We start from the raw sequence: 26,603 nt of genomic DNA, 5'->3' as shown, positions 1-26,603 counted from the left end.
AGGACACACGTGATAAGACGTACCTAGGTTTTTGAGGAGGAAAATAAGAAAAAAAATTTTTTTACCCAAAAGGTGTGCTTTTGGTGGGTTTTGAACTAATGGTGGTCTGTGGACGACGCACTGTAATAGAGTACAGTGACTGCACCAGGCCCCACCGCGAGTGCAACAGCAGTTGCCGGCCTTCAGCAACACCTCCCACCCCGCTTGATAGAGCTTAACTGTAACTGATACATCGGAGGCCGCACTGTGCAGCATAGCTGCCGGCAATGTATCAGTGTCAGCGATGTAAAAATTGCACCATTCGCTTAATAAGACGCACTTGCTTCCCCCCCCCTAAAAAACAAACAAAAAACGGTGTCTTATAAAGCGAAAAATACGGTACATGCATTCAAATATATTATTTCCCATGTACATTTCCCTCTCTGGTAGCGTCCCCTGCTGTAGATTAACACGTGCAGTAGCTTCCCTTCCTCCTCTCAGACCTGGGGTAGTGGTCTCAGAGAAGCAGGTGAAGACGTCCACACACCTTTCTTTCATTCATTCCCATTCCTAAATTCATAGAAATATATGTGATGGACTATTTTGTATGCTAGGGAGGAAGGGGTTAACAATAGCTAATTGCAATGCATCTTGGGAGATGTAGATGCTCAGTGAGCTGCAGGCCGCCCGCAGAAAGGAAAGAAAGTCCTCCAAACATGCAAGTGAAAGAGTTTTAAAGAGAATTTACATTCGTGGGATCAGCCCTTTAATAATGGATAGAGTGTCTTATGAGAATAACTTCTTCATATGATACGGTGTCTCAGGATGAAGTCTTTGGAAACAAGATGGCCGCAGTGTGGCTTTTACACCAAGGCTACGGTGGCCTGTTATTTTATCTGTTCTTCATGTATTTGTATATAAATGGTAATACACATGGATAATAACCTTTTTATACATAGTTTTCATCATCTTCCACTGGGGGAGGAGTTGGTGGGACACTAAAAGGCTGATGGTTTGACTCAGCAATGGATTGCTTCACCGGATGGCCTGTTTCTTGTACAAGAGAAACACGCGATAATTCACAGTAGACTGCAAATTTGTCCTCTGACTCTCCGGCTTCAGTCTCCATCAGAATCTGAAATTCCCCAAAATGAACTATGCACTTTGGAGGAAGGTCGACCTTATTGAGGTAACTCAGTTCCCATCCATCAACATAAAGTTTGGTTTTCTTGCTTAGGTTTTTTATCTCAAAAGACAATGCTGAACTATTGAATGGTTTGAAGAACTGCAAAGCAAACTGCATGCGGGAGACTCTGTTATGTAGCAAGGTGAAGCTACAGCAATTAACGTCCCGTCCAAAGGAAACCACCTCCTCGGCTCTGATCTCGTATTTTCTGCACAATTCAATGGCACTAAAAATTCTTCTGTCATCTTGGTGAGGATGGTACAGCTTCATGAGCAAACACGTGAAAGTCTGCTCTGTGTCCACATTATTGTCCCCGCCTGTGGAGGCCATTCCTACAGGAAATCGATAAAACCAATAAGAATATCATTTACATACTTATCACTGGTCACTAAACAAACTTGTTTTATGAAGTTGAATACTTACCAAATTGATAAGAGAACAAACATAAATAGCAACTTTACAAAAGGCTGATATTGCCATATCTTGGGTCATAGTTCACTCACATACACGTTATGTAAATAAATAGTAAAATGTTAAAAAAATAAAAAGGACATGTCGTGTGATATTATAGGAGGCTCAGCGGTCAACACTGGGATGAAATCCAACTAAGGACAGGAGTGAGGAGCGAGCTATCAGTAACAGGAGCGATCCCTGAGAAGGCACAGGCATTGATGACCTATCTTCAGGATACTATCACTACCTGGAAGAACGGAAAATTATTTTATTAGATAATTATTAAATATAGGGAAGGAGAACCCGGTATAGATAGGCAGAGATGTTACTGTGGGCCTAGATAAAGCACCAGCAGAAAAGTTCACAGTATTGTATGACATTGCTGGGTATACAAATCCTACATAGCGTTGTGATTGCCCCCAGACTGAATAGAATTACCGCTGCCTTTTTAGAAGTGTAAACAGTTATATCTACTTATTCTAGTTATGATGGATATTCATTGCCTTTAAGAGCAATGTTGGTTTATAGTCACTATTTTTGTATGGACTTCTGGGAATGAGACTTCGTTCAGAGGAAGTTCTGTTTTTGTAACCAATAGTCAATTGTACATTTAGACAGAAGCTACACAACACCTGTGGTAGTAGAGGCTTCATTGTATTTCCTATCTTAACATAAATTCCACAACGTGAGAAGTATCAAGATGTTCCTCAGAGTCTATATTATAGTTGATTCATGTATCAAAGATTGTCCCTCAGCTCTGAGATAAGGCTTCCAGATTTCAGGTGTAGTGTTGAAGATGTCAGGCATGTATGAGTTAACCCTTAATGGTATGATGCTTATAGCTGATACAACAGTGCCCCCTAGGTATGAGTAGGTAATACACCAGTAGCAAAAGTAAATTTTGGTTAGTGTTATGATGTCACATTCCGTATCAATGTATACGCCTATCCGACATTGATTGGAAAGTTTCAAACTAGGAAGGTGTGTTTATCCGATACATTTTTGGTTATGAAACCACATACCGAAAAAAAAAAAGAAATAAGAGGAACAAAGAATGAGAGCTGGGAGAGGGATCTTGATTATCAGAAACTCTTGAGAGCTGACTTCCCCTAGACTCTGCCTATCACCTACATTCTCGGGTAACGTATGATTTTAATGCGTGTGTGGTAGTAATAAGTTATTTGGCTTGATATATAGCCACATCGCCGGTTATTGCTGTGGTATAGTGTTAAGGTGCTACATCAATATGGGAGCTGTTCTGTTATGATGCATATAACTGAATAAAGGTTCTAATATTGAATTCGGAGAAAAACTCTCCGATTGGAATATTTATTCCATAGTCTATATCAAGCCAAATAATTTATAAGCTTTATTGCAATGCTACTAATAAAATCCGAGATTGGTCATAGTTTTAGCAGAGCAAGGGTTTGTATCTGTCATGTTCTTGATTAAATTTCTGTGCATAATCAATTCATTGGTATATCTCTCAAAATTGAAAGCAGCATTGCATAATATTCTTGTGTTGGTTGAATAGTGTTTTGTTGGCACCATCTAGCTGAGAATTCTGGGTATTGCATATCATTGAAATTTACATTGATTAATTTTTGATTGTATAATTAATCATTTATATTTTTGCATAGACGCTTGTACCCTGTTCTTACTAATTGCACAAAATAATTAGGTTCTCGATGGAACTCTTTTTGAGGTGTCAATATGTCCACCTCGCGAATCAATATAATTTGAATGATTTTTCTTTTGATTAGTTTTTTTTTTATATATAAAGCATTTGCTTTATATTCCCGACATAAAATGGAGGTCCCACCAAGATTGAGTTAATTCTTTAAATATTTGTGCAAATAGTAAAACGTTCCATTCTTTTCTTGGCTAACCAGATTATTCATAGATCTGTGTTTAACTTTGTTGTAGGAAAAGGAGTGCAGCCGGTAGTGAAGCTGGTAGTGGTGATGCAACAGGAGATAGTCCATCTAGCCCAGAGCAGTTCATGATCCAAATGTGAATTTACATATTCAAGATGTGGCTGCATGGATAAGCGAGTTGCAGGCAGAAGCCAAGAGAATGTGTGGATGTATGGACGCCACCTGGCAGTCAGGAGACATCTAACTTATCTTCATGTGCCTAAAAATACCACCAGTAAAAAAATCAACACCTCTTAATAGATGTTGCCATCAATTCTGTATACGTTATTAGAGGTCAGCATTCTCTCAGAGAGTAGACATGTGCATATAACGAAAATGCAAGTACAGACGTGGACAAAATTGTTGGTACCCTTTGGTCAATGAAAGAAAAAGTCACAATGGTCACAGAAATAACTTTAATCTGACAAAAGTAATAATAAATTAAAATTCTATAAATGTTAACCAATGAAAGTCAGACATTGTTTTTCAACCATGCTTCAACAGAATTATGTAAAAAAATAAACTCATGAAACAGGCATGGACAAAAATGATGGTACCCCTAACTTAATATTTTGTTGCGCAACCTTTTGAGGCAATCACTGCAATCAAACGCTTCCTGTAACTGTCAATGAGACATCTGCACCTCTCAGCAGGTATTTTGGCCCACTCCTCATGAGCAAACTGCTCCAGTTGTGTCCGGTTTGAAGGGTGCCTTTTCCAGACTGCATGTTTCAGCTCCTTCCAAAGATGCTCAATAGGATTGAGGTCAGGGCTCATAGAAGGCCACTTTAGAATAGTCCAATTTTTTCCTCTTAGCCATTCTTGGGTGTTTTTAGCGGTGTGTTTTGGGTCATTGTCCTGTTGCAAGACCCATGACCTGCGACTGAGACCAAGCTTTCTGACACTGGCTAGTACATTTCTCTCTAGAATTCCTTGATAGTCTTGAGATTTCATTGTACCCTGCACAGATTCAAGACACCCTGTGCCAGACGCAGCAAAGCAGCCCCAGAACATAACAGAGCCTCCTCCATGTTTCACAGTAGGGACAGTGTTCTTTTCTTGATATGCTTCATTTTTTCGTCTGTGAACATACAGCTGATGTGCCTTGGCAAAAACTTCGATTTTTGTCTCATCTGTCCACAGGACATTCTCCCAGAAGCTTTGTGGCTTGTCAACATGTAGTTTGGCATATTCCAGTCTTGCTTTTTTATGATTCGTTTTCAACAATGGTGTCCTCCTTGGTCGTCTCCCATGTAGTCCACTTTGGCTCAAACAACGACGGATGGTGCGATCTGACACTGATGTTCCTTGAGCATGAAGTTCACCTTGAATCTCTTTAGAAGTCTTTCTAGGCTCTTTTGTTACCATTCGGATTATCCGTCTCTTAGATTTGTCATCAATTTTCCTCCTGCGGCCACGTCCAGGGAGGTTGGCTACAGTCCCATGGATCTTAAACTTATGAATAATATGTGCAACTGTACTCACAGGAACATCTAGTTGCTTGGAGATGGTCTTATAGCCTTTACCTTTAACATGCTTGTCTATAATTTTCTTTCTGATCTCTTGAGACAGCTCTTTCCTTTGCTTCCTCTGGTCCATGTCGAGTGTGGTACACACCATATCACCAAACAACACAGTGATTACCTGGAGCCATATATATAGGCCCAATGGCTGATTACAAGGTTGTAGACACCTGTGATGCTAATTAGTGGACACACCTTGAATTAACATGTCCCTTTGGTCACATTATGTTCTGTGTTTTCTAGGGGTACCATCATTTTTGTCCATGCCTGTTTCATGAGTTTATTTTTTTACATAATTCTGTTGAAGCATGGTTGAAAAACAATGTCTGACTTTCATTGGTTAACATTTATAGAATTTTAATTTATTATTACTTTTGTCAGATTAAAGTTATTTCTGTGACCATTGTGACTTTTTCTTTCATTGACCAAAGGGTACCAACAATTTTGTCCACGTCTGTATATGTATCCCATATGAAAGAGATATTAGAATCTGCAAAGGCATCGATCGAGGACTTAAAATGTGAGCTCGATCACAGCCAAATCACAAATTAAAAACAGTGAGACAGAGAAGCTGCACCTCCGTTATAGCAATCTGCAGCAAATTAACAAACCAAGCCACACTGTAGTCAATGTTGAAAGTGATCTCTCTGATCATGAGGGATCTCCAGACCCTCCAGTTCTCACACCCCAAAATGCAGATATGTCGTCACCACATGCTCTTAAAGCGGATTCCATCCGAGACCCTATGCCACCTGAGAGTGATGGCATGATTACACAGGAGGCCTTAACCCAATTAAGTCAGGTGTGTCAAGCTGTAACCGCCTTACAAGGCGCTAGCGACAAGAAGGGTCACAGAAATGTCCCCCCACACCTCCCTTAGGAGAGGAATGTTAGGGTTAAGTCACCTGTGCTAAGTGGGTCTGATGAAGTGATCGGAGCGTGAGGGATTGTGACCGTGATGTGGGAAAGCGCGTGGTTCATTCCCTACCGCGCAGGCATGAGTTTGCCCATAAGGGGGATGAGAGTTTCAGACAACCAACATATGCTGAGGTGGTCTCTAGAAAGAAAAATGCTCAGTGGGTTTGCGTATAGGTCCCCAAATTGGGAATCTGGGGAATTTAAACAGCTGTTTTATGGTGCAATGCCCATGCAAATTTAATTTAGCCTAGCTAGAGATCTTGATCTCAAAGCTCCCTTGGATAGGTTGGCAACGGCTGCCACTTCACTGTATAACATCAGTGAATGCCACGCTACAGGTGAGAGGAGAAATAAAAAGTCTCCAGAACAAAACGTAGCGGAAGCTAAAGTAAACCCTAGCTTGAAATTTGAAACGCAGCCACACAAGTACCCTCAGTCTACAGGACCTGTCCAACAAACCCAGCGACAACAGGTAGGACCCAAGCAAACAAAACCTCAGAGCCTGAATGGGTCAGAGGGGGATAATTCCGGTGCTGGTAGGTCCAACTACCATCCCCAATATTACAATAGGGGTCCCCAGGGATACAGGCGCTAAAACAGGCCCAGACAACAGAAGGAAAGTAGGCCTGAACCCCCTACTATACCTAGAAGTCGGTCACGCACCTCTAACAAGGGCACACCACAAGACCAAACTGTGCACAAATCAAACTATTGATTTGATCAGTTGGCAGATCAAGTGGCCAAATTAAGTGAGATTGGTAGTAAAATGTCCCAGATGTCTACTGGAAAACAGCCCGAGTCTTTTTTAGGGGCAACTGCAGGTCCCAGCCCAGCCCCATAATGCAGGCAGGGAGGGGTCAAAGCCCAGGCAGGTGCAAGGCTACTGAGATGGTTGTAGAATAATCTAATGTGATGCCTAATCCTATATTGCCTTGCAGCGTTCTTGACCCTAAAATTGAGGCCATGGAGGAGATATCTAACATTTTGTCTATCTTGCGGTCTAACCATGTCGATTCGTGCACTAGTGTGTCTTCTCCAGTGAGTGATCCTATCATCTCGGCGTCCAGTTGCGAGCTGCCATCTGTAAGCTGTGGTGTAATCCAGTTTTCCCCAAAGGTGGGGGCTGCTGCTCCTGCGTGCAGCAGAAATGTACAGGGTTCACCAGACGTCGCATCCCTGCAAAAGGATCAAGTCCTCAAAAAGCATCAAATAAGTAAACATACTAATTTTTTATGTGATTTATTTCAGGTTGAAGGACGATATTTTGTTGATTCTTATCTCAAAGATGAACTTATCGGGCCGATCAGAGGTTTACTTGCCACAGGATCACAAGCCACTATATTGTCATATAGTTATTTCCAACAGGTATTGTATGTGACAGCAAAGAATCAGAGATTGAAATCGTTTGATGGCTCTTTGATAAGTGTAGGCGGAGATGATTTGAAGGTAAGAGGTACATCATGGTTAAAATTTACAGTTGGTAAGAAAGTAATTAGACATCCCCCATTGATTGTGGGCCTTCCCTATGATCGGCTGATCATCGGAATCGACCTCCTGAAAAGATTGAGTTCCATAGTAGACTTAAATCAATTAAGTAGTCTGGACTCAGGTGAAGACACCCATTGCCAATGAGTACTCTTGTAATGCACAACCCCAACGTAGTTGTCATGTGATTGAAGAAAGGGTTAACGCTGTAGAAGTTCATTTTAGGAACAATTAAACGCCGGATGTCACAATCCTTAAAAATGGTGAACCAGAGGAAGCAGTCAACGGTGCCGCCCATACCATAACCATCCAAAAAGACAGATTTGAAAAGGTAACCTTGGATAGGGATACATTAACCATTTCTCTTAAAAGGAGGAAATTACGAAGTTGCGGACCTGACCAAGCATACTAAATCTATGGTACGGATTGAGAAGGTTAGAGATAACTTATTGATTCCCGTACAGGTGAACAATATGGCCCAGGTGAAATACGCCAAAGTCTCTTGAAACAGGTCGCTAACCCTAAAGTGATTAAGGTTTCCACTCCAGAGGACCAATGGGTTCATGATTTGGATGGAGATTCACAGAGTCATAATGTGATTGCAAGATGTCTATTGTCCATTTCCATAGGCGATAAGACTACGGAACATTTATTCATCATGTTTAATGAACCACAGTACCAGATGTATCTAGGTAATGATCTTCTACACCGATTTGCCGTGCAGATTGATCTGGTCAACAATACTCTATGGTTAAGATTACCTGGAGACCCGGAGGGATTCCAGGATGAAAGGCAAGCCTTGAAATAGGGACAACAGATGCCCTATGCCGTGAGTATCATGGTTGCTGATGAGGTTAAAATCCCTTAAGGATGCAAACCATTTCTTCTTCCCATTCAAGCAAAGAAGGGACAAAGACTGAATAATGCAGATGCAATGATCTGTTTGTCTAACCGGATGCAGCAACTCGGCCTGAAGGTAAGGCCCACTCCTATGATAAATATCCATCAGGATCCAATGCATATGGTAATTCATAATATGGCTTCCCATGGTATACATCTACAAAAAGACACCATAATTGGTCTGGCTATGGATTCAGAGTATTATACTTTTGGATTCCAAAATGATGTAATTGGACTTATTCCTCATAAATACTTGACAGAAGAACAGGTAGTGGAACAACATTTTTCCTCAACACCTGAGGGGTTATCCACTCTGCTTATCCTTTCAGTTCTGAAGAAGGTACATGCCACATAGAAGAATCATCACTGGTTTTCAACCATGAGATCAATGAGAAGGAGTACGAGTCATGCCAACAAGAAAAGGAGAAGGTACGCAATACTCAAAACGATTTAACTAGTGAGGTCGAAGAAGCTTATGAGTTAAGTCAACATGAAATCTTTCCAGAATTTCAGGAACGGGTGGAAGAGCAAATCTCTACAGCTGACGCATGTTCCGAGGAGTCAGAGCGTCAACGGAGCTCTTCGCAAGAATTCCAGGACTTGTTTGCTAAGGATTCTTATGGCTCTAGGGAAACTGACCTACACGTTGCAAGAATCCAGACGGATCCCAATGCACCCCCTGTATATGTCAAACAGTACCAACTTCCGCTGGCAGCTTACGAGTCGCTATCGGAAATCGTCAAGAACTTGGAGAAGCGAGGAATCATCCGTCCGGTGCACAGCTCGTTCAACCATCCTATACTTGGGATTCTCAAACCCAATGGTCAGTTTCGTCTCTGTTCGGACCTAAGGCAGTTAAAAATACGTGTATACATGTCCGGATGGCCCATGCCGTATATGGACCAGAGTTTGGCGCAAATACAGGGATCCAAAATTTTTACTGCTCTGGATTGTGCGCAAGGATATTGGATGATTAAAGTGGACGAGAGGGATCAATAAAAACTGACCTTTACATTTGAAAACAACAATATGCATGGACCCGATTACCTTTCGGGTACATAAATGCGGGTCATGAATTTGCTGTGTTCATGCATAAGGCGATGCCTGATGCCACTGAACGAGGTACCTTATGCTATGTGCACAACTTTTTAGAAACATATTGCGGAACTGAGGCATGTACTAACCCAACTGAGAAAAGCTGGTGTGAAACTTTCTTTACAGAAGGCTCAGTGGTGTCGTACCAAAGTTAATTTCCTAGGTCAAGAAATCACTGCTGATGGAACTATCCAAGGAGTTGAGATCCTTCCTGGGCATGATGAACTATTCACGTAAGTTCATAGACAACTATGCCAAGATTACAAAACCTCTTTTGCAGTTGCTGAAGAAAGGAGTGAAATGGGAATGGAGTGAGCGTCACGAGCAAGCTGTGAATGAGCTCTAAGCCAGACTTATCCAGGCCCCATGCCTTGCCTATCCAGAAGGTGGAAAACCCTTTTACATTAAAACAGGCTTCACTGGAAAAAGCATAAGTGCGGTCCTTTTCCAAAAACAGGACAACCTGAACAAGATCATCGCCTATGCCAGCAAGTCCTTGTCACCGGTTGAGGTACAGTTCAATGACTGAAAAAGCATTACTGTCAACTGTGTGGGCTTTGCAATATTTTAGGAGTTTTATCCAAGGCGAAGAGATCATTGTGGAAACTGCACACCAACCACTGCAATATTTGCAAAGTGATAGAATCAAGGATGGGAATTTATCAAACAGCAGGATAACCGCCTGGACGATGTCCTTAACCACTTTAACCCCGCTAGCTAAAACCCCCTTAATGACCAGGCCACTTTTTACACTTCTGCACTACACTACTGTCACGGTTTATTGCTCGGTCATGCAACTTACCACCCAAATGAAGTTTACCTCCTTTTCTTCTCACTAATAGAGCTTTCATTTGGTGGTATTTTATTGCTGCTGACATTTTTACTTTTTTTGTTATTAATCGAAATTTAACGATTTTTTTGCCCAAAAATGACATTTTTCACTTTCAGCTGTAAAATTTTGCAAAAAAAACAACATCCGTATATAAAATTTTCGCTAAATATATTGTTCTACATGTCTTTGATAAAAAAAAAAATGTTTGGGCAAAAAAAAATAATGGTTTGGGTAAAAGTTATAGCGTTTACAAACTATGGTACAAAAATGTGAATTTCCGCTTTTTGAAGCAGCTCTGACTTTCTGAGCACCTGTCATGTTTCCTGAGGTTCTACAATGCCCAAACAGTAGAAAAACCCCACAAATGACCCCATTTCGGAAAGTAGACACCCTAAGGTATTCGCTGATGGGCATAGTGAGTTCATAGAACTTTTTATTTTTTGTCACAAGTTAGCGGAAAATGATGATTTTTTTGTATTTATTTATTTTTCTTACAAAGTCTCATATTCCACTAACTTGCGACAAAAAATAAAAAAATTCTAGGAACTCGCCATGCCCCTCACGGAATACCTTGGGGTGTCTTCTTTCCAAAATGGGGTCACTTGTAGCGTAGTTATACTGCCCTGACAATTTAGGGGCCCATATGTGTGAGAAGTACTTTGCAATCAAAATGTGTAAAAAATGGCCTGTGAAATCCGAAAGGTGCACTTTGGAATGTGTGCCCCTTTGCCCACCTAGGCTGCAATAAAGTGTCACACATCTGGTATCGCCGTACTCAGGAGAAGTTGGGGAATGTGTTTTGGGGTGTCATTTTACATATACCCATGCTGGGTGAGAGAAATATCTTGGCAAAAGACAACTTTCCCAATTTTTTTATACAAAGTTGGCATTTGACCAAGATATTTATCTCACCCAGCATGGGTATATGTAAAATGACACCCCAAAACACATTCCCCAACTTCTCCTGAGTACGGCGATACCACATGTGTGACACTTTTTTGCAGCCTAGATGCGCAAAGCGGCCCAAATTCCTTTTAGGAGGGCATTTTTAGACATTTGGATCCCAGACTTCTTCTCACGCTTTCGGGCCCCTAACATGCCAGGGCAGTATAAATACCCCACATGTGACCCCATTTTGGAAAGAAGACACCCCAAGGTATTCCGTGAGGGGCATGGCGAGTTCCTAGAATTAATATTTTTTTTTGGCACAAGTTAGCGGAAATTGATTATTTTTGTATTTTCTCACAAAGTCTCCCTTTCCGCTAACTTGGGACAAATATTTCAATCTTTCATGGACTCAATATGCCCCTCACGGAATACCTTGGGGTGTCTTCTTTCCGAAATGGGGTCACATGTGGGGTATTCATACTGCCCTGGCATTTTAGGGGCCCTAAAGCGTGAGAAGAAGACTGGAATATAAATGTCTAAAAAATTTTACGCATTTGGATTCCGTGAGGGGTATGGTGAGTTCAAAGAAAAAAACAAACAAAAAATTTCCACTAACTTGTGCCAAAAAAATGTCTGAATGGAGCCTTACAGGGGGTGATCAATGACAGGGGGGTGATCAGGGAGTCTATATGGGGTGATCACCCCCCTGTCATTGATCACCCCCCTGTCATTGATCACCCCCCTGTCATTGATCACCCCCCTGTAAGGCTCCATTCAGACGTCCGTATGATTTTTTACGGATCCACGGATACATGGATCGGATCCGCAAAACGCATACGGACGTCTGAATGGAGCCTTACAGGGGGGTGATCAATGACAGGGTGGTGATCAATGACAGGGAAGTGATCAGGAAGTCTATATGCGTGATCACCCCCTTGTCATTGATCACCCCCCTGTAAGGCTCCATTCAGACGTCCGCATGTGTTTTGCGGATCCGATCCATGTATCAGTGGATCCGTAAAAATCGTACGGACGTCTGAATGGAGCCTTACAGGGGGGTGATCAATGACGGAGGTGATCAGGGAGTCTATATGGGTGATCACCCCTCTGTCATTGATCACCCCCCTGTAGGGCTCCATTCAGACGTCCGCATGTGTTTTGCGGATCCGATCCATGTATCAGTGGATCCGTAAAAATCATTCGGACGTCTGAATGGAGCCTTACAGGGGGGTGATCAATGACAGGGTGGTGATAAATGACAGGGAAGTGATCACGAAGTCTATATGCGTGATCACCCCCTTGTCATTGATCACCCCCCTGTAAGGCTCCATTCAGACGTCCGCATGTGTTTTGCGGATCCGATCCATGTATCAGTGGATCCGTAAAAATCATACGGACCTCTGAATGGAGCCTTACAGGGGGGTGATCAATGACAGGGGGGTGATCAGGGAGTCTATATGGGGTGATCAGGGGTGATCAGTGGTTCATAAAGGGTTAATAAGTGACAGGGGGGGGGTGTAGTGTAGTGTAGTGGTGTTTGGTGGTACTTTACACAGCTACCTGTGTCCTCTGGTGGTCGATCCAAACAAAAGGGGCCACCAGAGGACCAGGTCTAAACAGCGTCTAATATACCTGTTAGGGGTTAAAAAAAAAAAATCACATCTCCAGCCTGCCAGCGAGCGATCGCCGGAGATCCACTCGCTTACCTTCCGTTCACAGGAAACCACAGCTCTCGCGAGATGACGCATATATGCGTGACTCTGCGCAGAGCTGCCACCTCCGGACCGCACATCTGCGTTAGGCGGTCCGGAGGTGGTTAATGGGGTCATTGGAAATGTTAGAGATGGGCTTTATATCTCTATATAATGTGGTGTGAACATTCTGTAGTACACATTTTTGTCCACTAGATGGCTGCAAACCATATGTATGAGAAGGTCAATAAGGCAGGGGGGAAATGGGGATTACATTACAGTTTTCAAATATACCTATGAACTCAGTTGAAGATGCTGAAACCACTCCTATCAGGTTAAGGAGCCAATAGTCTTCTTAAGGAACACGCCTTTTGTGATGTCATGTCTGCTATTTAAGTCAATGTAATGTGAATAAAGGGCGCCTCTTCTACCATGGCTCAGGGAAGATGAGAAGATTACTAATAAATCGCGGACTGGCACTCTGTATGTGTGGTATAAACGATATATGGTGATCACACTCAATTTAATAACAAAATCAATATCAATAAAACACTATAAACTATTAAAAGATCATAAAACAATAATTCACACATGTATATGCTGGCACACATTGAATGTTGGAAAATGCAAATATACAAATAATTGCTAAACATAAAAATAACTTCCTAATAGGACTGGCTAAATTTTATGTTGGTTCGAAAGTCTGCATAAAATATATAATTATATCATTGTCACTTGCGGCTTATGAGCCGAAACGTCCTTAAATGGAAGGAACAGTCCTGAATACAGTTGCAAATTGTTTGCAATTCAATGTCCCGACCTTCGTTTCTGTCCACGATAGTGAAAAGAAATAGCAATATGTACTATGATGCCCGCCTATACAGGTCTTACCTGCTCCTAGGTGGGTTAGAATTTTCGTATCCCAAGATGCGACATTACATGCCCGACATAGAAGCTGCTGTTATATTTGTTTCTCCACGCTGTTCAGGCAGATGCCGGCATATCACGTGGTCTGTCAGAAAGCAAACTAGTATCTCGCAGCAAAGTATCGTGGGAACTTGATGTAGAAGATAGGATCCGAATTTTTTCTCTTATTTGAAGCGCTCCGATTATTCATTGGATTTTAATAAATCATCTGTATAGAGGCCTCTTGTTAGTCTGGTGGGAGTTATCAGCTGGTTACGCCAGACGTGTTTCGGGGACCTCTTACCCCTTCCTCAGTGGCAGCTGATCTCCCATTTTTGGACTAACTATTTTATAGACCGCCCATAATGACCCAAAGGTGTAGGGCGGGTTTGGTGATCAGAAATTCAGGAATTTAACCCTGTTGTTGGACATGCGGTTTTACTTGTGATTCAATTGCGTTTTTTTCGCTATTGATGCGTTTTTTGGTTACAATGTGTGTCATGTTGCGATCTATCTATCCCATAAAAAATAAATACTGCAGCAATATTACTATGCTTTAAATGCTTAAAAATGCTAATAAAATTAAATACAGCATAAAATCTAAGAATTAAAATACCATAATGGAACATAGATATTACAGTGGATATATATTTGTTTGCAACATCTTAATTTTTATTTTGCTTTTATTTTGCATGATGATGTAGGGGTGTGTATAGGCGGGCATCATAGTACATATTGCTATTTCTTTTCACTATCGTGGACAGAAACGAAGGTCGGGACATTGAATTGCAAACAATTTGCAACTGTATTCACGACTGTTCCTTCCATTTAAGGACGTTTCGGCTCATAAGCCGCAAGTGACAATGATATGAGTATATTTTATGCAGACTTTCGAACTAACATAAAATTTAGCCAGTCCTATTGGGAAGTTATTTTTATGTTTAGCAATTATTTTCATATTTGATAGTCATTGCGCATTTTCCAACATTCAATGTGTGCCAGCATATACATGTGTGATTGATTGTTTTATGATCTTTTAATAGTTTATAGTGTTTTTTTTATATTGATTTTGGTATTAAATTGAGTGTGATCACCATATATCGTTTATCTATTTGTAACCACACATACAGAGTGCCAGTCCGCGATTTATTAGTAATTTCCTATTTTTCTCTGTACGGGTGATACAGATTTTGGACTAGAGCACCTGTTCCCTGTCACATAAGAGTGAGCTATTCCAACCAGCCTTTTTCTCAAGATGAGAAGATGCTTTCATGAAACCACCTAGTGTGTCTGGTCTCGTTATAAAGCAGTATGGTGTACACATACTTATACTTCTAATTAATTTGGCACCACACCAACAAGATGAGAAGTGCATGAATTGCGCTGACAGAAATCAGATACAAACAAAATAATAAGAATCCAGTTGCTCAAGGTTTAGCTGAACTTCACGATTGTACCAATGCAGGACATAAAGGTGAATCACCAGAAAATGATTTCCTGGAAGAACAATCTTCATCTCCATACAAGTCTTATGAAGAAGAATACTGCAAATCATTACCATGTGTATATGTAGACGGCTGTTCTTTCCATACCAATATAGGAACTAAACGTACATTCGTTGCAGGTATACGAATCGTGTGGAATAACACATTCCCAGACGTGTCCGTCGGATACAAAATTGGTTCCAAAAGTAGTCAGGTTGCAGAGCTTACCGCTGTGTATAAAGCCGTACAAATGGCTATCGATTCTGGTCTTAAAGAGTTTGTTATAATCACAGATTCTAATGATATTCGCAACAGCTTTGTGGAGTACTTCCCTGGATGGAAAAGGTCTAACATGGTAAGAAGCAACAATAAGCCTGTTAAGCATGGTAAAATGTTTTAGAGGATCGACGAGATGGTTATCGCCCATCGTCTCACCATTTACTGGAAAAAGGTAAAAGGCCACTAAAAAAATCTAGGTGTGGATAAGGAAGGGAATGATTCTTGCAGACGAGCATGTCCGGATGCATTGCGTCTGCGATCAGGGAAAATTGTGCGAGTAGATACGCAATTGCAGTCAGTTTTGACTGGGATTGCGTTCCGATGTTCAGTTTTTATTGCGCAGGTGCAATGCGTTTTATCTTCATTCAGCAGGACCTGCGCTGACGTCAGTCCTTTTGCAGGTCCTGAAAGAAGAAGAAAGAAGATGATGCCGGCTGCACGAACAACAGGATGAGGAGAGTTAATTTTTTTAAAATCTTTTAACCCCTAAAGCCAAATTTTAGTAAGCATTCCGAATTAAGAATTCTATTATTTTCCCTTATAACCATGTTATAAGGGAAAGTAATGCAGTAAATTGACTTTTATCAATTTACTTACATCATCTCCAAGCAACCATGTGTGAAAATGGCACCGCATCCGCACTTGCTTGCGGATGCTTGCGATTTTCACGCAGACCCATTCATTTCTATGGGGCCTGTGTTGCGTGAAAAACTCAGAATATAGAACATGCTGCAATTCTCACGCAACGCACAAGTGATGCGTGAAAATCACTGCTCATCTGCACAGCCCCATTGAAGTGAATGGGTCTGGATTCAGTGCGGGTGCAATGCGTTCACTTCACGCATTGCACCCGCACGGAGTTCTCGCCCGTGTGAAAGGAGGCTTAATGGAGAAGTCTTGGACGTTAATGACCTCATGGGAACTCTCCAAGTGTATGCAACGACAAGGCAGGCCCAAAAGGAGGCTGAAACCAATGTGGTGCAATGGAGCCAAGATTCCCCTAGTGAGGATCTCATTGTGAGTCAAAAGGGGAAACCAGTTATTGGTATCTTTTACAAACACATTGAAGATCCGCAGAATTGCCCCGTGACTATGGAAGACTGTAGGAAAAGAAGAGTTACGGATTTTGATGAAGAGCAAGTCCCAATTCTTGTTACAGGATGGATTGTTGGTAACAACCTCGAAGAATGGCATCTCACAATGGGTGGTACCCGTGGCATTTCGAGGTTTGATGTTACAGCACGCCCATGACGCCCCAACGGCTGGTCATCGAGGTGAGAAGTTAACGTACAAATTATTACGGGATTACGCTTATTGGCCTCATGTTGCAAGACTTCGCACATATTGTCAAGGATGTTTAATTTGTCCTCAATCCCAGCCACAAGCACCCACTCATCGGGGCATCGCTGATGAAAAGGGGGGATGTCCATGCCATGGTCAGATATCCAAATTGACTTTATTGGACCAGTAACAACTTCATAAAAAGGCAACAGATACATGTTAACTGTGACTTGTTTGTTCACAAAAGGGGTGGAATGTTTCCCTTGCAAGACATGCAGTTCAAGTGTGTGCGCTTCTTCTCATTAACCATGTGTTTTCCAGGTTTGGTCTTCCCCAATGCATCAAGTCCGATCGCGGAAGTCATTTCACTAGTGAGGTGATGACGAAAATGTGGGAGATACTGGGGGTAAAAGGAAAGCTACATATAGCTTATCGGCCAGCCTCTAGTGGTGGAGTAGAACGCTACAACCAAACATTTGTCAACATTCTAAAGAAATTAGTCAATGAATCCGGTAAGGACTGGGATGTGAAGTTGCCTTTAGTTCTCATGGCCATCAGAGACACCCCAAACGCGGCAACCAACTTTCTCCCTTCGAAATGATCACAGGCAGAAAGATGGTGTTACCCCACCATTTACTCTACCCGACGACTGACCAAAATTTGATAAATGCTTCAACAGCTCATCAATATATGGAGAATCTATGCAAGCACCTTCGGCATGCTTTTGCGTTTGTCCAGAAAAATCTGGAGAAAGCAGCAGTAAGCGCAAAAACCTACTATGATCTGAAGACTACTCAAAAGGAGTACCAGATTTACAATCAGGTTTATCTCTATAACTTCGCCCGGGATCAGGTAAAGGAAAGGAAGTTCCTGCCTTCCTGGAAGGTACCCTATGTCGTCATTGACAAATTGTCACCTGTGGTCTACAAGATCAAAATTCCTAAAGGGGATGAATTTATAGAGAAGTGGGTTCATATTAATCAGTTACGCGTTTGTCATCCTAGGTCACAACTTTGCCAAATGGAAGGATTACCGGATGATGAGGAGTAAAGAGATATCAAGGTTCCAGCTAAAGACGGAAACCCAGGATTGGCATAGTATGAACATACAAATGTATTAACCTATCCTCATGTATATGTCCTCTGTAACTAATTATCTCTTAGCTCACTTTTGAATCGAGAACTTGCTCTGTTTAAGAAAATAAACTATGCCAAATTAAAGATGTATGGTAGTGTGAACTCTTTTCTTGCAGGAGTAATAAAAAGTGGAAGATGCATGTGCTTATTAGTGTTGAGCGAGCATGCTCGGCCAAATACCTGTTTGGCTCGAGCAACGCTATGCTCGGCACATGGCGGTACTCGGCCGAGTACCGCATATGCTCAAGCGCCATGCTCGAGTCTCCTCCCCGCACGTTTCGTGGCTACTAAGCAGCCAATAAACGTGCAGGTAAGTACTGCCATCACTGTAATGCCAGTTGGCTACTGGAATTACAGTGATTGGCTGGCTGCAACGTGTCAAGAGACTAGACTGAGCTGTGGCTCTCGCCACTCAACCTAGAACCAGGCATGGTTGTGACTTGGTGGCGTCTTTGGAGCTGGGCAACCTTAGACACATCCCATGCCTTGCCCACGTATTTAACCTTGTGGTTCAGCAGTTTCTAAAAACATACCCCAATTTGCCTGAGATACTGGTGAAGGCGCGCCGCGTGTATGTGCATTTCCGCAAGTCACCGACAGCTTCAGCCGGTCTGTCAACGCTGCAGCAGAGCTTGAAATTGCCAGCTCACCGGCTGTTGTGCGACGTGGGCACACGCTGGAACTCTACGTTCCACATGTTGGCTAGGCTTTGTGAGCAGCAGAGGGCAGTTGTGGAATACCAGCTGCAACCTGGTCTTCACCTTTCCAGTCAGCTTCCGCTATTCACAAGCGAGGAGTGGGCATGGATGTCTGACCTCTGTGAGGTTTTACGCAACTTTGAGAAATCAACACAGATGGTGAGCGGCGATAATGCTATTATCAGCGTCACCATCCCACTTCTGTGTCTTCTCAAATGCTCGCTGCTCACAATTAAGGACGATGCTGTGCATGTGAAAATGGGGGAGGACATTACACAGGTTGATGATGCCAGACCACCATCAGTTCGTCTTCTCAGCACGAACTGGAGGAGGAGGAGAAGAAGCAGGAGACGGTTGCCTCAGATACAGAGGGTAGTACCCATGGAAGTTTAATTTGATCTGTTCTGCGTGGGTGGGCAGAAGAGGAGGAAGAGAATGAGGAGATCGGGAGTGATCCTCCTGATGACGACAGCGAAGTCTCCCCTGTTGGTACTCTGGCACACATGGCTGACTTCATGTTAGGCTGCCTTTCCCGCGACCCGCGCGTTATACGCATTTTAAACAACACGGATTACTGGTTGTTCACCCTTCTTGACCCCCACTACAAAGAGAACTTCTCATCTCTCATTCCTCTGGTGGAGAGGACGAGCAAAATGGTGCAATACCAGAAGATCCTTGGTGGAAAATTGCTCCAACCAACAACACTGGTGGCAGAGTCCGTACTTCCTTGGCCAACCGAGGTGGGGAGACAAGGGGAACACACAGCAGTTCCAACAGAGGCAGGGCAACACTCTCCAAAGCCTGGGACAGTTTCATGACAACCCGCCAGCACCCTCTCACCCTGATGTGCGGCCTACTGCCACAAGAAGAGAAAAATTTGGGAAGATGGTGAAGGAGTACATAGCAGACCATGTCAGCGTCCTCAATGATCCCGCAGTGCCTTACAACTACTGGGTGTCCAAGCTGGACACGAGGCACAAACTTGCGCTTTACGCTTTGGAGGTGCTGGCCTGCCCTGCCACCAGCATTTTGCCTGAGCGTGTATTTAGTGCTGCTGTTGGCATTATAACAGATAAGCCTGACAGGATGACTCATAAAAATGAACAAGGCCTGGATTGACCATTACTTCTCGACTCCACCAGAGGAATGCTGATGAACATAAAGGCACTTTACATATGTTGTTTTTAATGTAGTTAATAGACTGTATTCCCATGCACCCCTTCCACCACAAAAAAAGGGTACCGTATTTTTCGCCCTATAAGATGCACTTTCCCCCCCTCAAAAGTGGGAGGAAAATGGCAGTGCGTCTTATGGGGCGAAGGCTGCCATTTTTACACTGATACACCGCCGACCGCAAGCTGCACAGCGCGGCCGGCGTGTGTATCAGCGAGGAGGGGCTGGGGGCCGGCCTTTAGTTTTGTAATGGCAGCGGGGCCCGGTGCAGTCACTGTATTCTATTGCACCGGGCCCTGCTCACTGTACTAATGCAGGCAGGCAATGGTTAACTATAGATATGTTGGATCCAGCACTGAGCAGCCTGTACTTACGATCATAGCAGGCTGGAGGCAGGACGGGCGGGCACTGGCAGCGTAACTTCCTACGTCACGTGCCTGCTCCACCCACTTTATGAATGAAGCAGGAGGCGCAGGCACGTGACGTAGGAAGTTACGCTGCCAGCGCCCGCCCGCCCTGCCTCCAGCCTGCTACGATCGTAAGTACAGGCTGCTCAGTGCTGGATCGAACATATCTATAGTTAACCATTGCCTGCCTGCAGTTACAGTAGATACCATTAGTACAGTGAGCGGGGCCCGGTGCAATGGAATACAATGACTGCACTGGGCCCCCGCTGCCATTTAAAAACTATTGTAGATGCCAGCCCCCACCCCCTGTATTTGGGGTCATTCACAGTGGCTGACACTGTTATGGATGTCAAATAGCATAAGATGCTATTTATCTGTAATCCACAGATCCCCCCCATAGCAGTGTCATGCCATCCACAGATGCCCCCATAACAGCGCCATCCACAGATCCCCTCCATAACAGTGCCATCCACAGACCCCCTCCATAACAGTGCCATCCACAGACCCCCTCCATAACAGTGCCATCCACAGTCCCCCATAACAGTGCCATCCACAGTCCCCCATAACAGTGCCATCCACAGACTATCATTAGTTCAAAGCCCTCCAAAAGCACACCTTTTGGTTCAAAATATTTTTTATTATTTTACTCCTCAAAAACCTAGGTGCGTCTTATGGGGCGAAAAATACGGTATATGGTTGAATATTCCTTTTCTCATCCTCCTCCTCTTCCCTCATATCAACATGCATTGCTTATTCGTCACATATAATGCCCTCGCATATATGGCCTTCGAATATAATTTTTTAGAGGGTCCGCACACCAGCAGGCCCTCACATCTAATTTTTTACACGTCAGCTCACCTGAAGGACCGCAACTTAATGTGAATGAGGCCCTCCTTTATGTGATATACAGGGTGTATCGGAGTGCCTCTTCCTTGTAATTTTTGGCAGCACTTGCATTTTATATTCAAGTAAATATACAGGAAAGAATGTTTTCAATCAATTTTTCCTATAAAATAGATTTTTTACTTTGGTTTTGTGCGTAAAACCTTAATTAGATTGTAAGCCTGGTGATCACTTTAAGGCCGTTTAAGCAGCAGCATGGTGATAAAAATGAGTGGCAAGGTGACATGGTGTGGAGATGGCAGCATGAGGAGGCCACATAGTGTCACAATGACTGAGTCTGGATAAAAGACTAAGGCTACTTTCACACTAGCGTTTTTCTTTTCCGGCGCTGAGTTCCGTCCTAGGGGCTCAAATCCGGAAAAGAACTGATCAGTTTTATCCTAATGCATTCTGAATGGAGAGTCCGTCCCTCAGGATGCATCAGGATGTCTTCTGTTCAGTCTTTTTGACTGATCAGGCTTTTCAGAAAAACGTAGCATGCAGTATTTTTACCTCTGGCCAAAAATCCTGAACACTTTGACTGAACGCCTGATCAGGCTTTTTTCCCATTGACTTGCATTAACGCCGGATCCGGCGCCGAGTGTTCAGTCAAAACGGATCCGGCTTTTGCATGTTAAACCCGAAAAATAGGAAAAAAAAGTTAAAGTCCATAAATGGCGGATCCGTTTTTTCCAATGCATTTTTCCATTGTGATCGAAAGCCTGATCAGGATTCAAATGTAATCAGTTTTCACACGTTTTTCCGGATCCGGCGGGCAGTTCCGGTGTCGGAATTGAACGCCGGATTCAAACAACGCTAGTGTGAAAGTAGCCTTAGGCCACAGATTGTTTAGAAAGAAGCTGTGGCAGCTCCATCACGGTCACCTGCAGAATAATACAGACCAGGGGCGTAGCTATAGGGGAATCAGGGGAAGCTGCAGCTTTGGGGTCCTGACCCAGAAGGGGCCCATCCAGGAGAAGGAGGACTAAAGGATTTGGTCAGGGCCCCCTCAACAGTATTACACAATGAAATTATATACAGTGACAGTATAGACAGTTTATAAAACGGATAGAACAGCTGCCGGCCCTGGTCTGAGAGAGCGATCTTTACTAGCCAAGGGGGTCGCTAGAAAATTACTGTGGGATGGCGCCCCATAAAAAAAATTTGCTGTGGAGCCCAGTCATTTCTAGATACGCCACTTATGCAGCCCACAAAAGCAAGTTGGGTTTATCGATTCAAAAACCTTAATGGGGTTGTCCCAGTTATATTTATTGATGACCTATCCTCGGGATAGGTCATTAATATCAGATCAACTGTGGTCCGACACCCGGCACCCCCGCCGAACAGCTGTTTGAAGAGAAGGCGCGTGCTGTGCCATCTTTTTTAGACCTAAAATCTTTTACTGGGTCAGCTCACCTGCAGGCCCTGACATATAATGTTTTACAGGGTCAGCTAACCTGCAGGCCCGCACCTAAAATCTTTTACAGGGTCATCTCACCTGCAGGCCCGCAACTCATGCTGCCTTGCTTTGAAGTAGTAGCTGTAGCCGTTTATCAGGCTCCCTCTCCGAAATTGAACAATGATTCCCCATTACCGGTGGTCACCATGTTAGGCGCATAAAAGAACATCGAAAGTTAATAGGGAAGATATCCCATTGGATCGTGGATGTCACGGGGACGTGCGATCAGGCAGAAGTTTTCTAGAGTCAACAAAGCGGCAGCACGGCCTCTCTTGTCTAACGTTTCCTAATCTAAAATACCGCAATGACATTCCCTGTAATTTTTTATTACTCATTCCAATAACAGGGCATCTTAAGAGCCCTGTATTGTTATTTATCGTCACTACCTCCCCGAGTCGGTAGTGTATGATTTGCGCGACACCTGCTTGCCTTCCTTGGATGTGGTAGCCGTTTCTCAGGCTTCCTCTCCGGAATCAAACACTGATTCCCCGTTACCCGTAGTTTACAATGGTTTTCAGCTGACAATTACATCGAAAGTTGATAGGCCAGACATCCGAATAGATCATTGCCGTCACGGGGACGTGCCATCGACCCTAGGTTAACTAGAGTCACCAAAGCGGCAGCAGGCCACCGCCCATAATGTTTTAGATGGCCAGATCAGCAAGCCCTTGCTCCTAATGTTTTTAAGGGTCACCAGCAGGCCATCAATCATAATTTTTAAAGGGTGTGTATGATGCCCTCCTTTATGTGTAACTAAGGGTGTATTGGAGTTCCGGTTCCTTGTAAAATATTCAGGAAAGAATGTTTTCTATAAGTTTTTCCTCTAAAATCGATTTTTCCCCCCTTGGTTTTGTGCGTATTATTGTCATTATGTAAAAGTGGTGTACTATTCGGATAACATAGTTTCCAGCAGCGACTAGCCAGTCCAAGATGCATCCAGACATCCTCCCCATGCTGTTACAGAACCATTTCAGTGGTGTTACCAACAATTTCTGACATTTTCTTATGAACCAGGCACCCTCCCCTCTTCAGAGCAGGGGGTACCTGGTTTAATGCTCGGGTTCTCCCATTGACTTCCATTATAATCGGGTGCTCGGTCGAGCACCCGAATATCACAATGTGTTCGGCCCAAGCCCCTGAGCACTACGGTGCTCGATCAACACTAGCTGTATGCGTTTCGCTGCTGTTTGGCTCATCAGGGCAGAGCAGTTTAACTAACTGAACAAAACAAAATGCCATCCATCTCTGATGTTGAAGTGGCGGCGTGACCACTGCTAGTGTGGCCTCAGGGTAGGTCATCACTACTAGATCTGGTGTCGGACCCCCACCAAGTATTTGAAGAGGCTGAGGGATTTACCAGAGCCCCCTTGCAGCTTACCAAGCACAGCGCCATCCACTAGATAGCTGCTGTGCTTAGAACTGCACCTTGGTCCCAATCACTTGAATAGGAGTGAGCTGTGCCCAGGTCATGTGACTGATGCATGTGATGCCACTGTCCTCGGAAGAGGACACTCACCGCTGTGCCGCAGCCTCTGCAAACAGCTAATCAGCAGAGATTTGGGGAGTCAGCCCCCACTGATCAGATACTGATGGCCTATCCTCAGGATAGAGATCTATTAGGGTGAACAGGATTGTCACATGCTCCCTGCAGCAGGGAGGCTACCATGGCAGCCATGGAAGGATTCACAAGCGTCCAGGCTGCCATGGTAACCAATCAAAGCACCGCTATTTCACTGCAGGGGTTCTGATCGGAAGGCAGAGGTAGCCGCATCCCTCTGCCTTGCCTCACAGATTCCGTGATCGGCGTTAATAGCGGCTTCTGAGGGGTTAAATTACGGGTATCAGCACGATCGCTGCTGCCTGTCTTTGCGGCCAGGTGCCTGCTGTACGATACAGCCAGCACACGCAGTGTATTGAGCGGGCTCACTGCAGCAGCCTGCTCCATACATTTCCTCAAGCACCGTGATGTATGGGTATGTCACTGTGGTTGAAGGGGTTAATGTAAGTCACGAGCTACATGAGACTCGCCTGTGTTTTTGCAGCCAAAGCACAGTTTTAAAATAGTTGCCAACAAGTCACACTTTTTTTGTCATGAGACTTTTCTGTGACGGCACCATGTAGCATTAGCCTAAGGGGTTAAAAGCCACTGTTGTAAAAGAACTGCAACAGCTACAGAACAGCCCTGGTTCCACAGCCTCTGACCTATAGTGCAGCACTGGGCCAATGATGTCAGTGCATGTAGTCTCTGCACATAGGGTGTATAAGGGGTGGTGCCGCCCACCCTACAGACAGCTGCTGGGGAATTCCCACACATGATGCAACCATGTCCCCGACCCCCAAAAGAAGATTGTTAACACATTTCACGTTTCCTCTTTTTCTAAGTGTTAGGATCCATTCACATGTCCGTAAATGGGTCCGCATTCATTCATTCTCTATGGGGACAGAAAAGATGCGGACAGCACACAGTGTGTGGTCCACATCCGCATTTCCGAGCCGCGGCCCCGAACTTCCGGCCCGCGGCTCCGCAAAAAATAGAAATGTCAAGACAAGAATAGGCAGCTCTATGGGGGTGCCGGCCGGGTGTATTGCGGATCCGCAATACACTACGGACGTGTAAATGGACCCTACATGGTATGTTGCATTTTATGTTTTCTATAAACCGAATTTAAAGAAAAATATTAAAAAAGCCATCACTGAATTGAAGACGCTTTAGAAAGTCTAAACATATAGGGGGAAATTTATTAAAGAGCGTCAGCAGGATCGACCCTATTAAACAAGGCATACTGACTGGTGGGGTTTATCCTGCTGATTAAAAGGTTACCTGTCTTGTGAAAAAAAGGTTGCAGTGTTTCAGAGAGAGAAAAAACAAAAACTTTAGGCCCCTTTCACATGAATTTTCCACACGGGTGCGCCACCAGTGAAGTTTCAGAGCAGGTGTCTGCGCCAAAGTTCCACGGCAAAAGACGTTGTGTGAATATACCCTAAGGGTCCATTCACACGTCCGTAAGTGTTCTGCGGATCTGCAAATTGTGGATCCGCAAAAAACGGACACCTGCAACTAGTGTTGAGCGAGCTTGTGTTTTAAGTTCGGCGTCTAAAGTTCGGGTTATCGGAGTATCCCGTTATGGATTCCGCTACCACAGACCATAACGGAATTTAGAATCCATAACAGGATACTTCGATAACCCGAACCTGAACTTTAGACGCCGAACTTAAAACACAAGTTCGCTCAACACTACCTGCAACGTTCGATCCGCAATTTGCGGACCGCACATCACAGACACTATAATAGAAAATGCCTTTTCTGGTCCGCAATTGCGGACAAGAATAGGACATGTTCTAATTTTTTCAGGAGCGGAATTGCGGATCCCGAAAAAACTGATCCCGAAAATGAGGATGCAGATCCCGTTAATGCGGACCCAAATTACAGATGTGTGAATAGACCCTAATAGAAAATGCCTTTTCTGGTCCACAATTGCGGACAAGAATAGGACATGTTCTATTTTTTTCAGGAACGGATTCCGGATCCCGAAAAAACAGATGCGGATCCCGAAAATGTGGATTCGCATTCGTTACAGCCCTATTGAAAGTGAATGGGTCCGCAAATTGCGGAACGAATGCGGACCCAAATTACGGACGTGTGAATGGACCCTAAGAGTACGACAGCACGCCACTTTTTTTCTTTTTTTTTAATTCACTTCTCGTTTTGGCTTCCATAACTGCATCATAAAACCTGTCAGTGTAGCCAGACCCTATAACCAGGATGCTGACAATCTGCTGGCTTTATATGGCACACAAGCGACTCCATATCTCCTGCAAGGAACTAGCCACTAGTCCTCCTCTGTCTAGCACCCAGTGCACACATGCCGGCTTCTCCCCCTGTCCCTTACCTGTGTTGTGATGCACTAGCAGCAAGTCACCTCTCCTTCACACCGTCCTTATCTGAGTTATGACTAGCCTCTGGCTGCGGTTCGGTATATTACACAGGCAGCAGCAGCAGCCCGCCCATTCCTGTCACACGCCTCCTCCCTC

The 26,603-nt window shown here is 43.8% G+C and overlaps 2 protein-coding genes across 3 annotated transcripts in view; one reads left to right on the top strand and one right to left on the bottom strand.

The window, feature by feature from the left end:
• Positions 1–36: 36 nt before the first annotated feature.
• On the bottom strand, positions 37–26,556 carry LOC122943788 (TRAF-interacting protein with FHA domain-containing protein A-like). 2 transcript variants are annotated; one of them, XM_044301827.1, is made up of 2 exons: positions 26,462–26,556; positions 37–1,497 (listed from the first exon to the last, which is right to left on the bottom strand). In XM_044301827.1, the coding sequence occupies exon 2, from the start codon at positions 1,493–1,495 to the stop codon at positions 929–931; it is 567 nt and encodes a 188-aa protein (XP_044157762.1). In that variant the 5' UTR covers positions 1,496–1,497; positions 26,462–26,556; the 3' UTR covers positions 37–928. The 2 variants fall into 2 exon arrangements, with proteins under 2 accessions (XP_044157762.1, XP_044157769.1); XM_044301834.1 differs by lacking the exon at positions 26,462–26,556 and adding an exon at positions 1,589–1,991.
• Positions 8,916–26,603, top strand: part of ALPK1 (alpha kinase 1) — a 195,214-nt gene continuing 177,526 nt past the window's right edge. The window contains exon 1 of the mRNA XM_044301796.1: positions 8,916–9,966. The gene's annotated coding sequence lies outside the window, so the exon portion shown is untranslated. The remainder of the gene's footprint in view (positions 9,967–26,603) is intronic.

Source organism: Bufo gargarizans, chromosome 1, assembly GCF_014858855.1.
Source record: "Bufo gargarizans isolate SCDJY-AF-19 chromosome 1, ASM1485885v1, whole genome shotgun sequence".
In the NCBI taxonomy this organism is placed as follows: Eukaryota; Metazoa; Chordata; class Amphibia; order Anura; family Bufonidae; genus Bufo; species Bufo gargarizans.
The sequence above is the reverse complement of the archived record's forward strand: the minus strand, read 5'-3'. Positions and strand labels throughout refer to the sequence as shown.

Excerpts from the sequence above, each read along its gene's own strand:
- LOC122943788 (XM_044301827.1), bottom strand. The coding sequence starts at position 1,495 with ATGGCCTCCACAGGCGGGGACAATAATGTGGACACAGAGCAGACTTTC.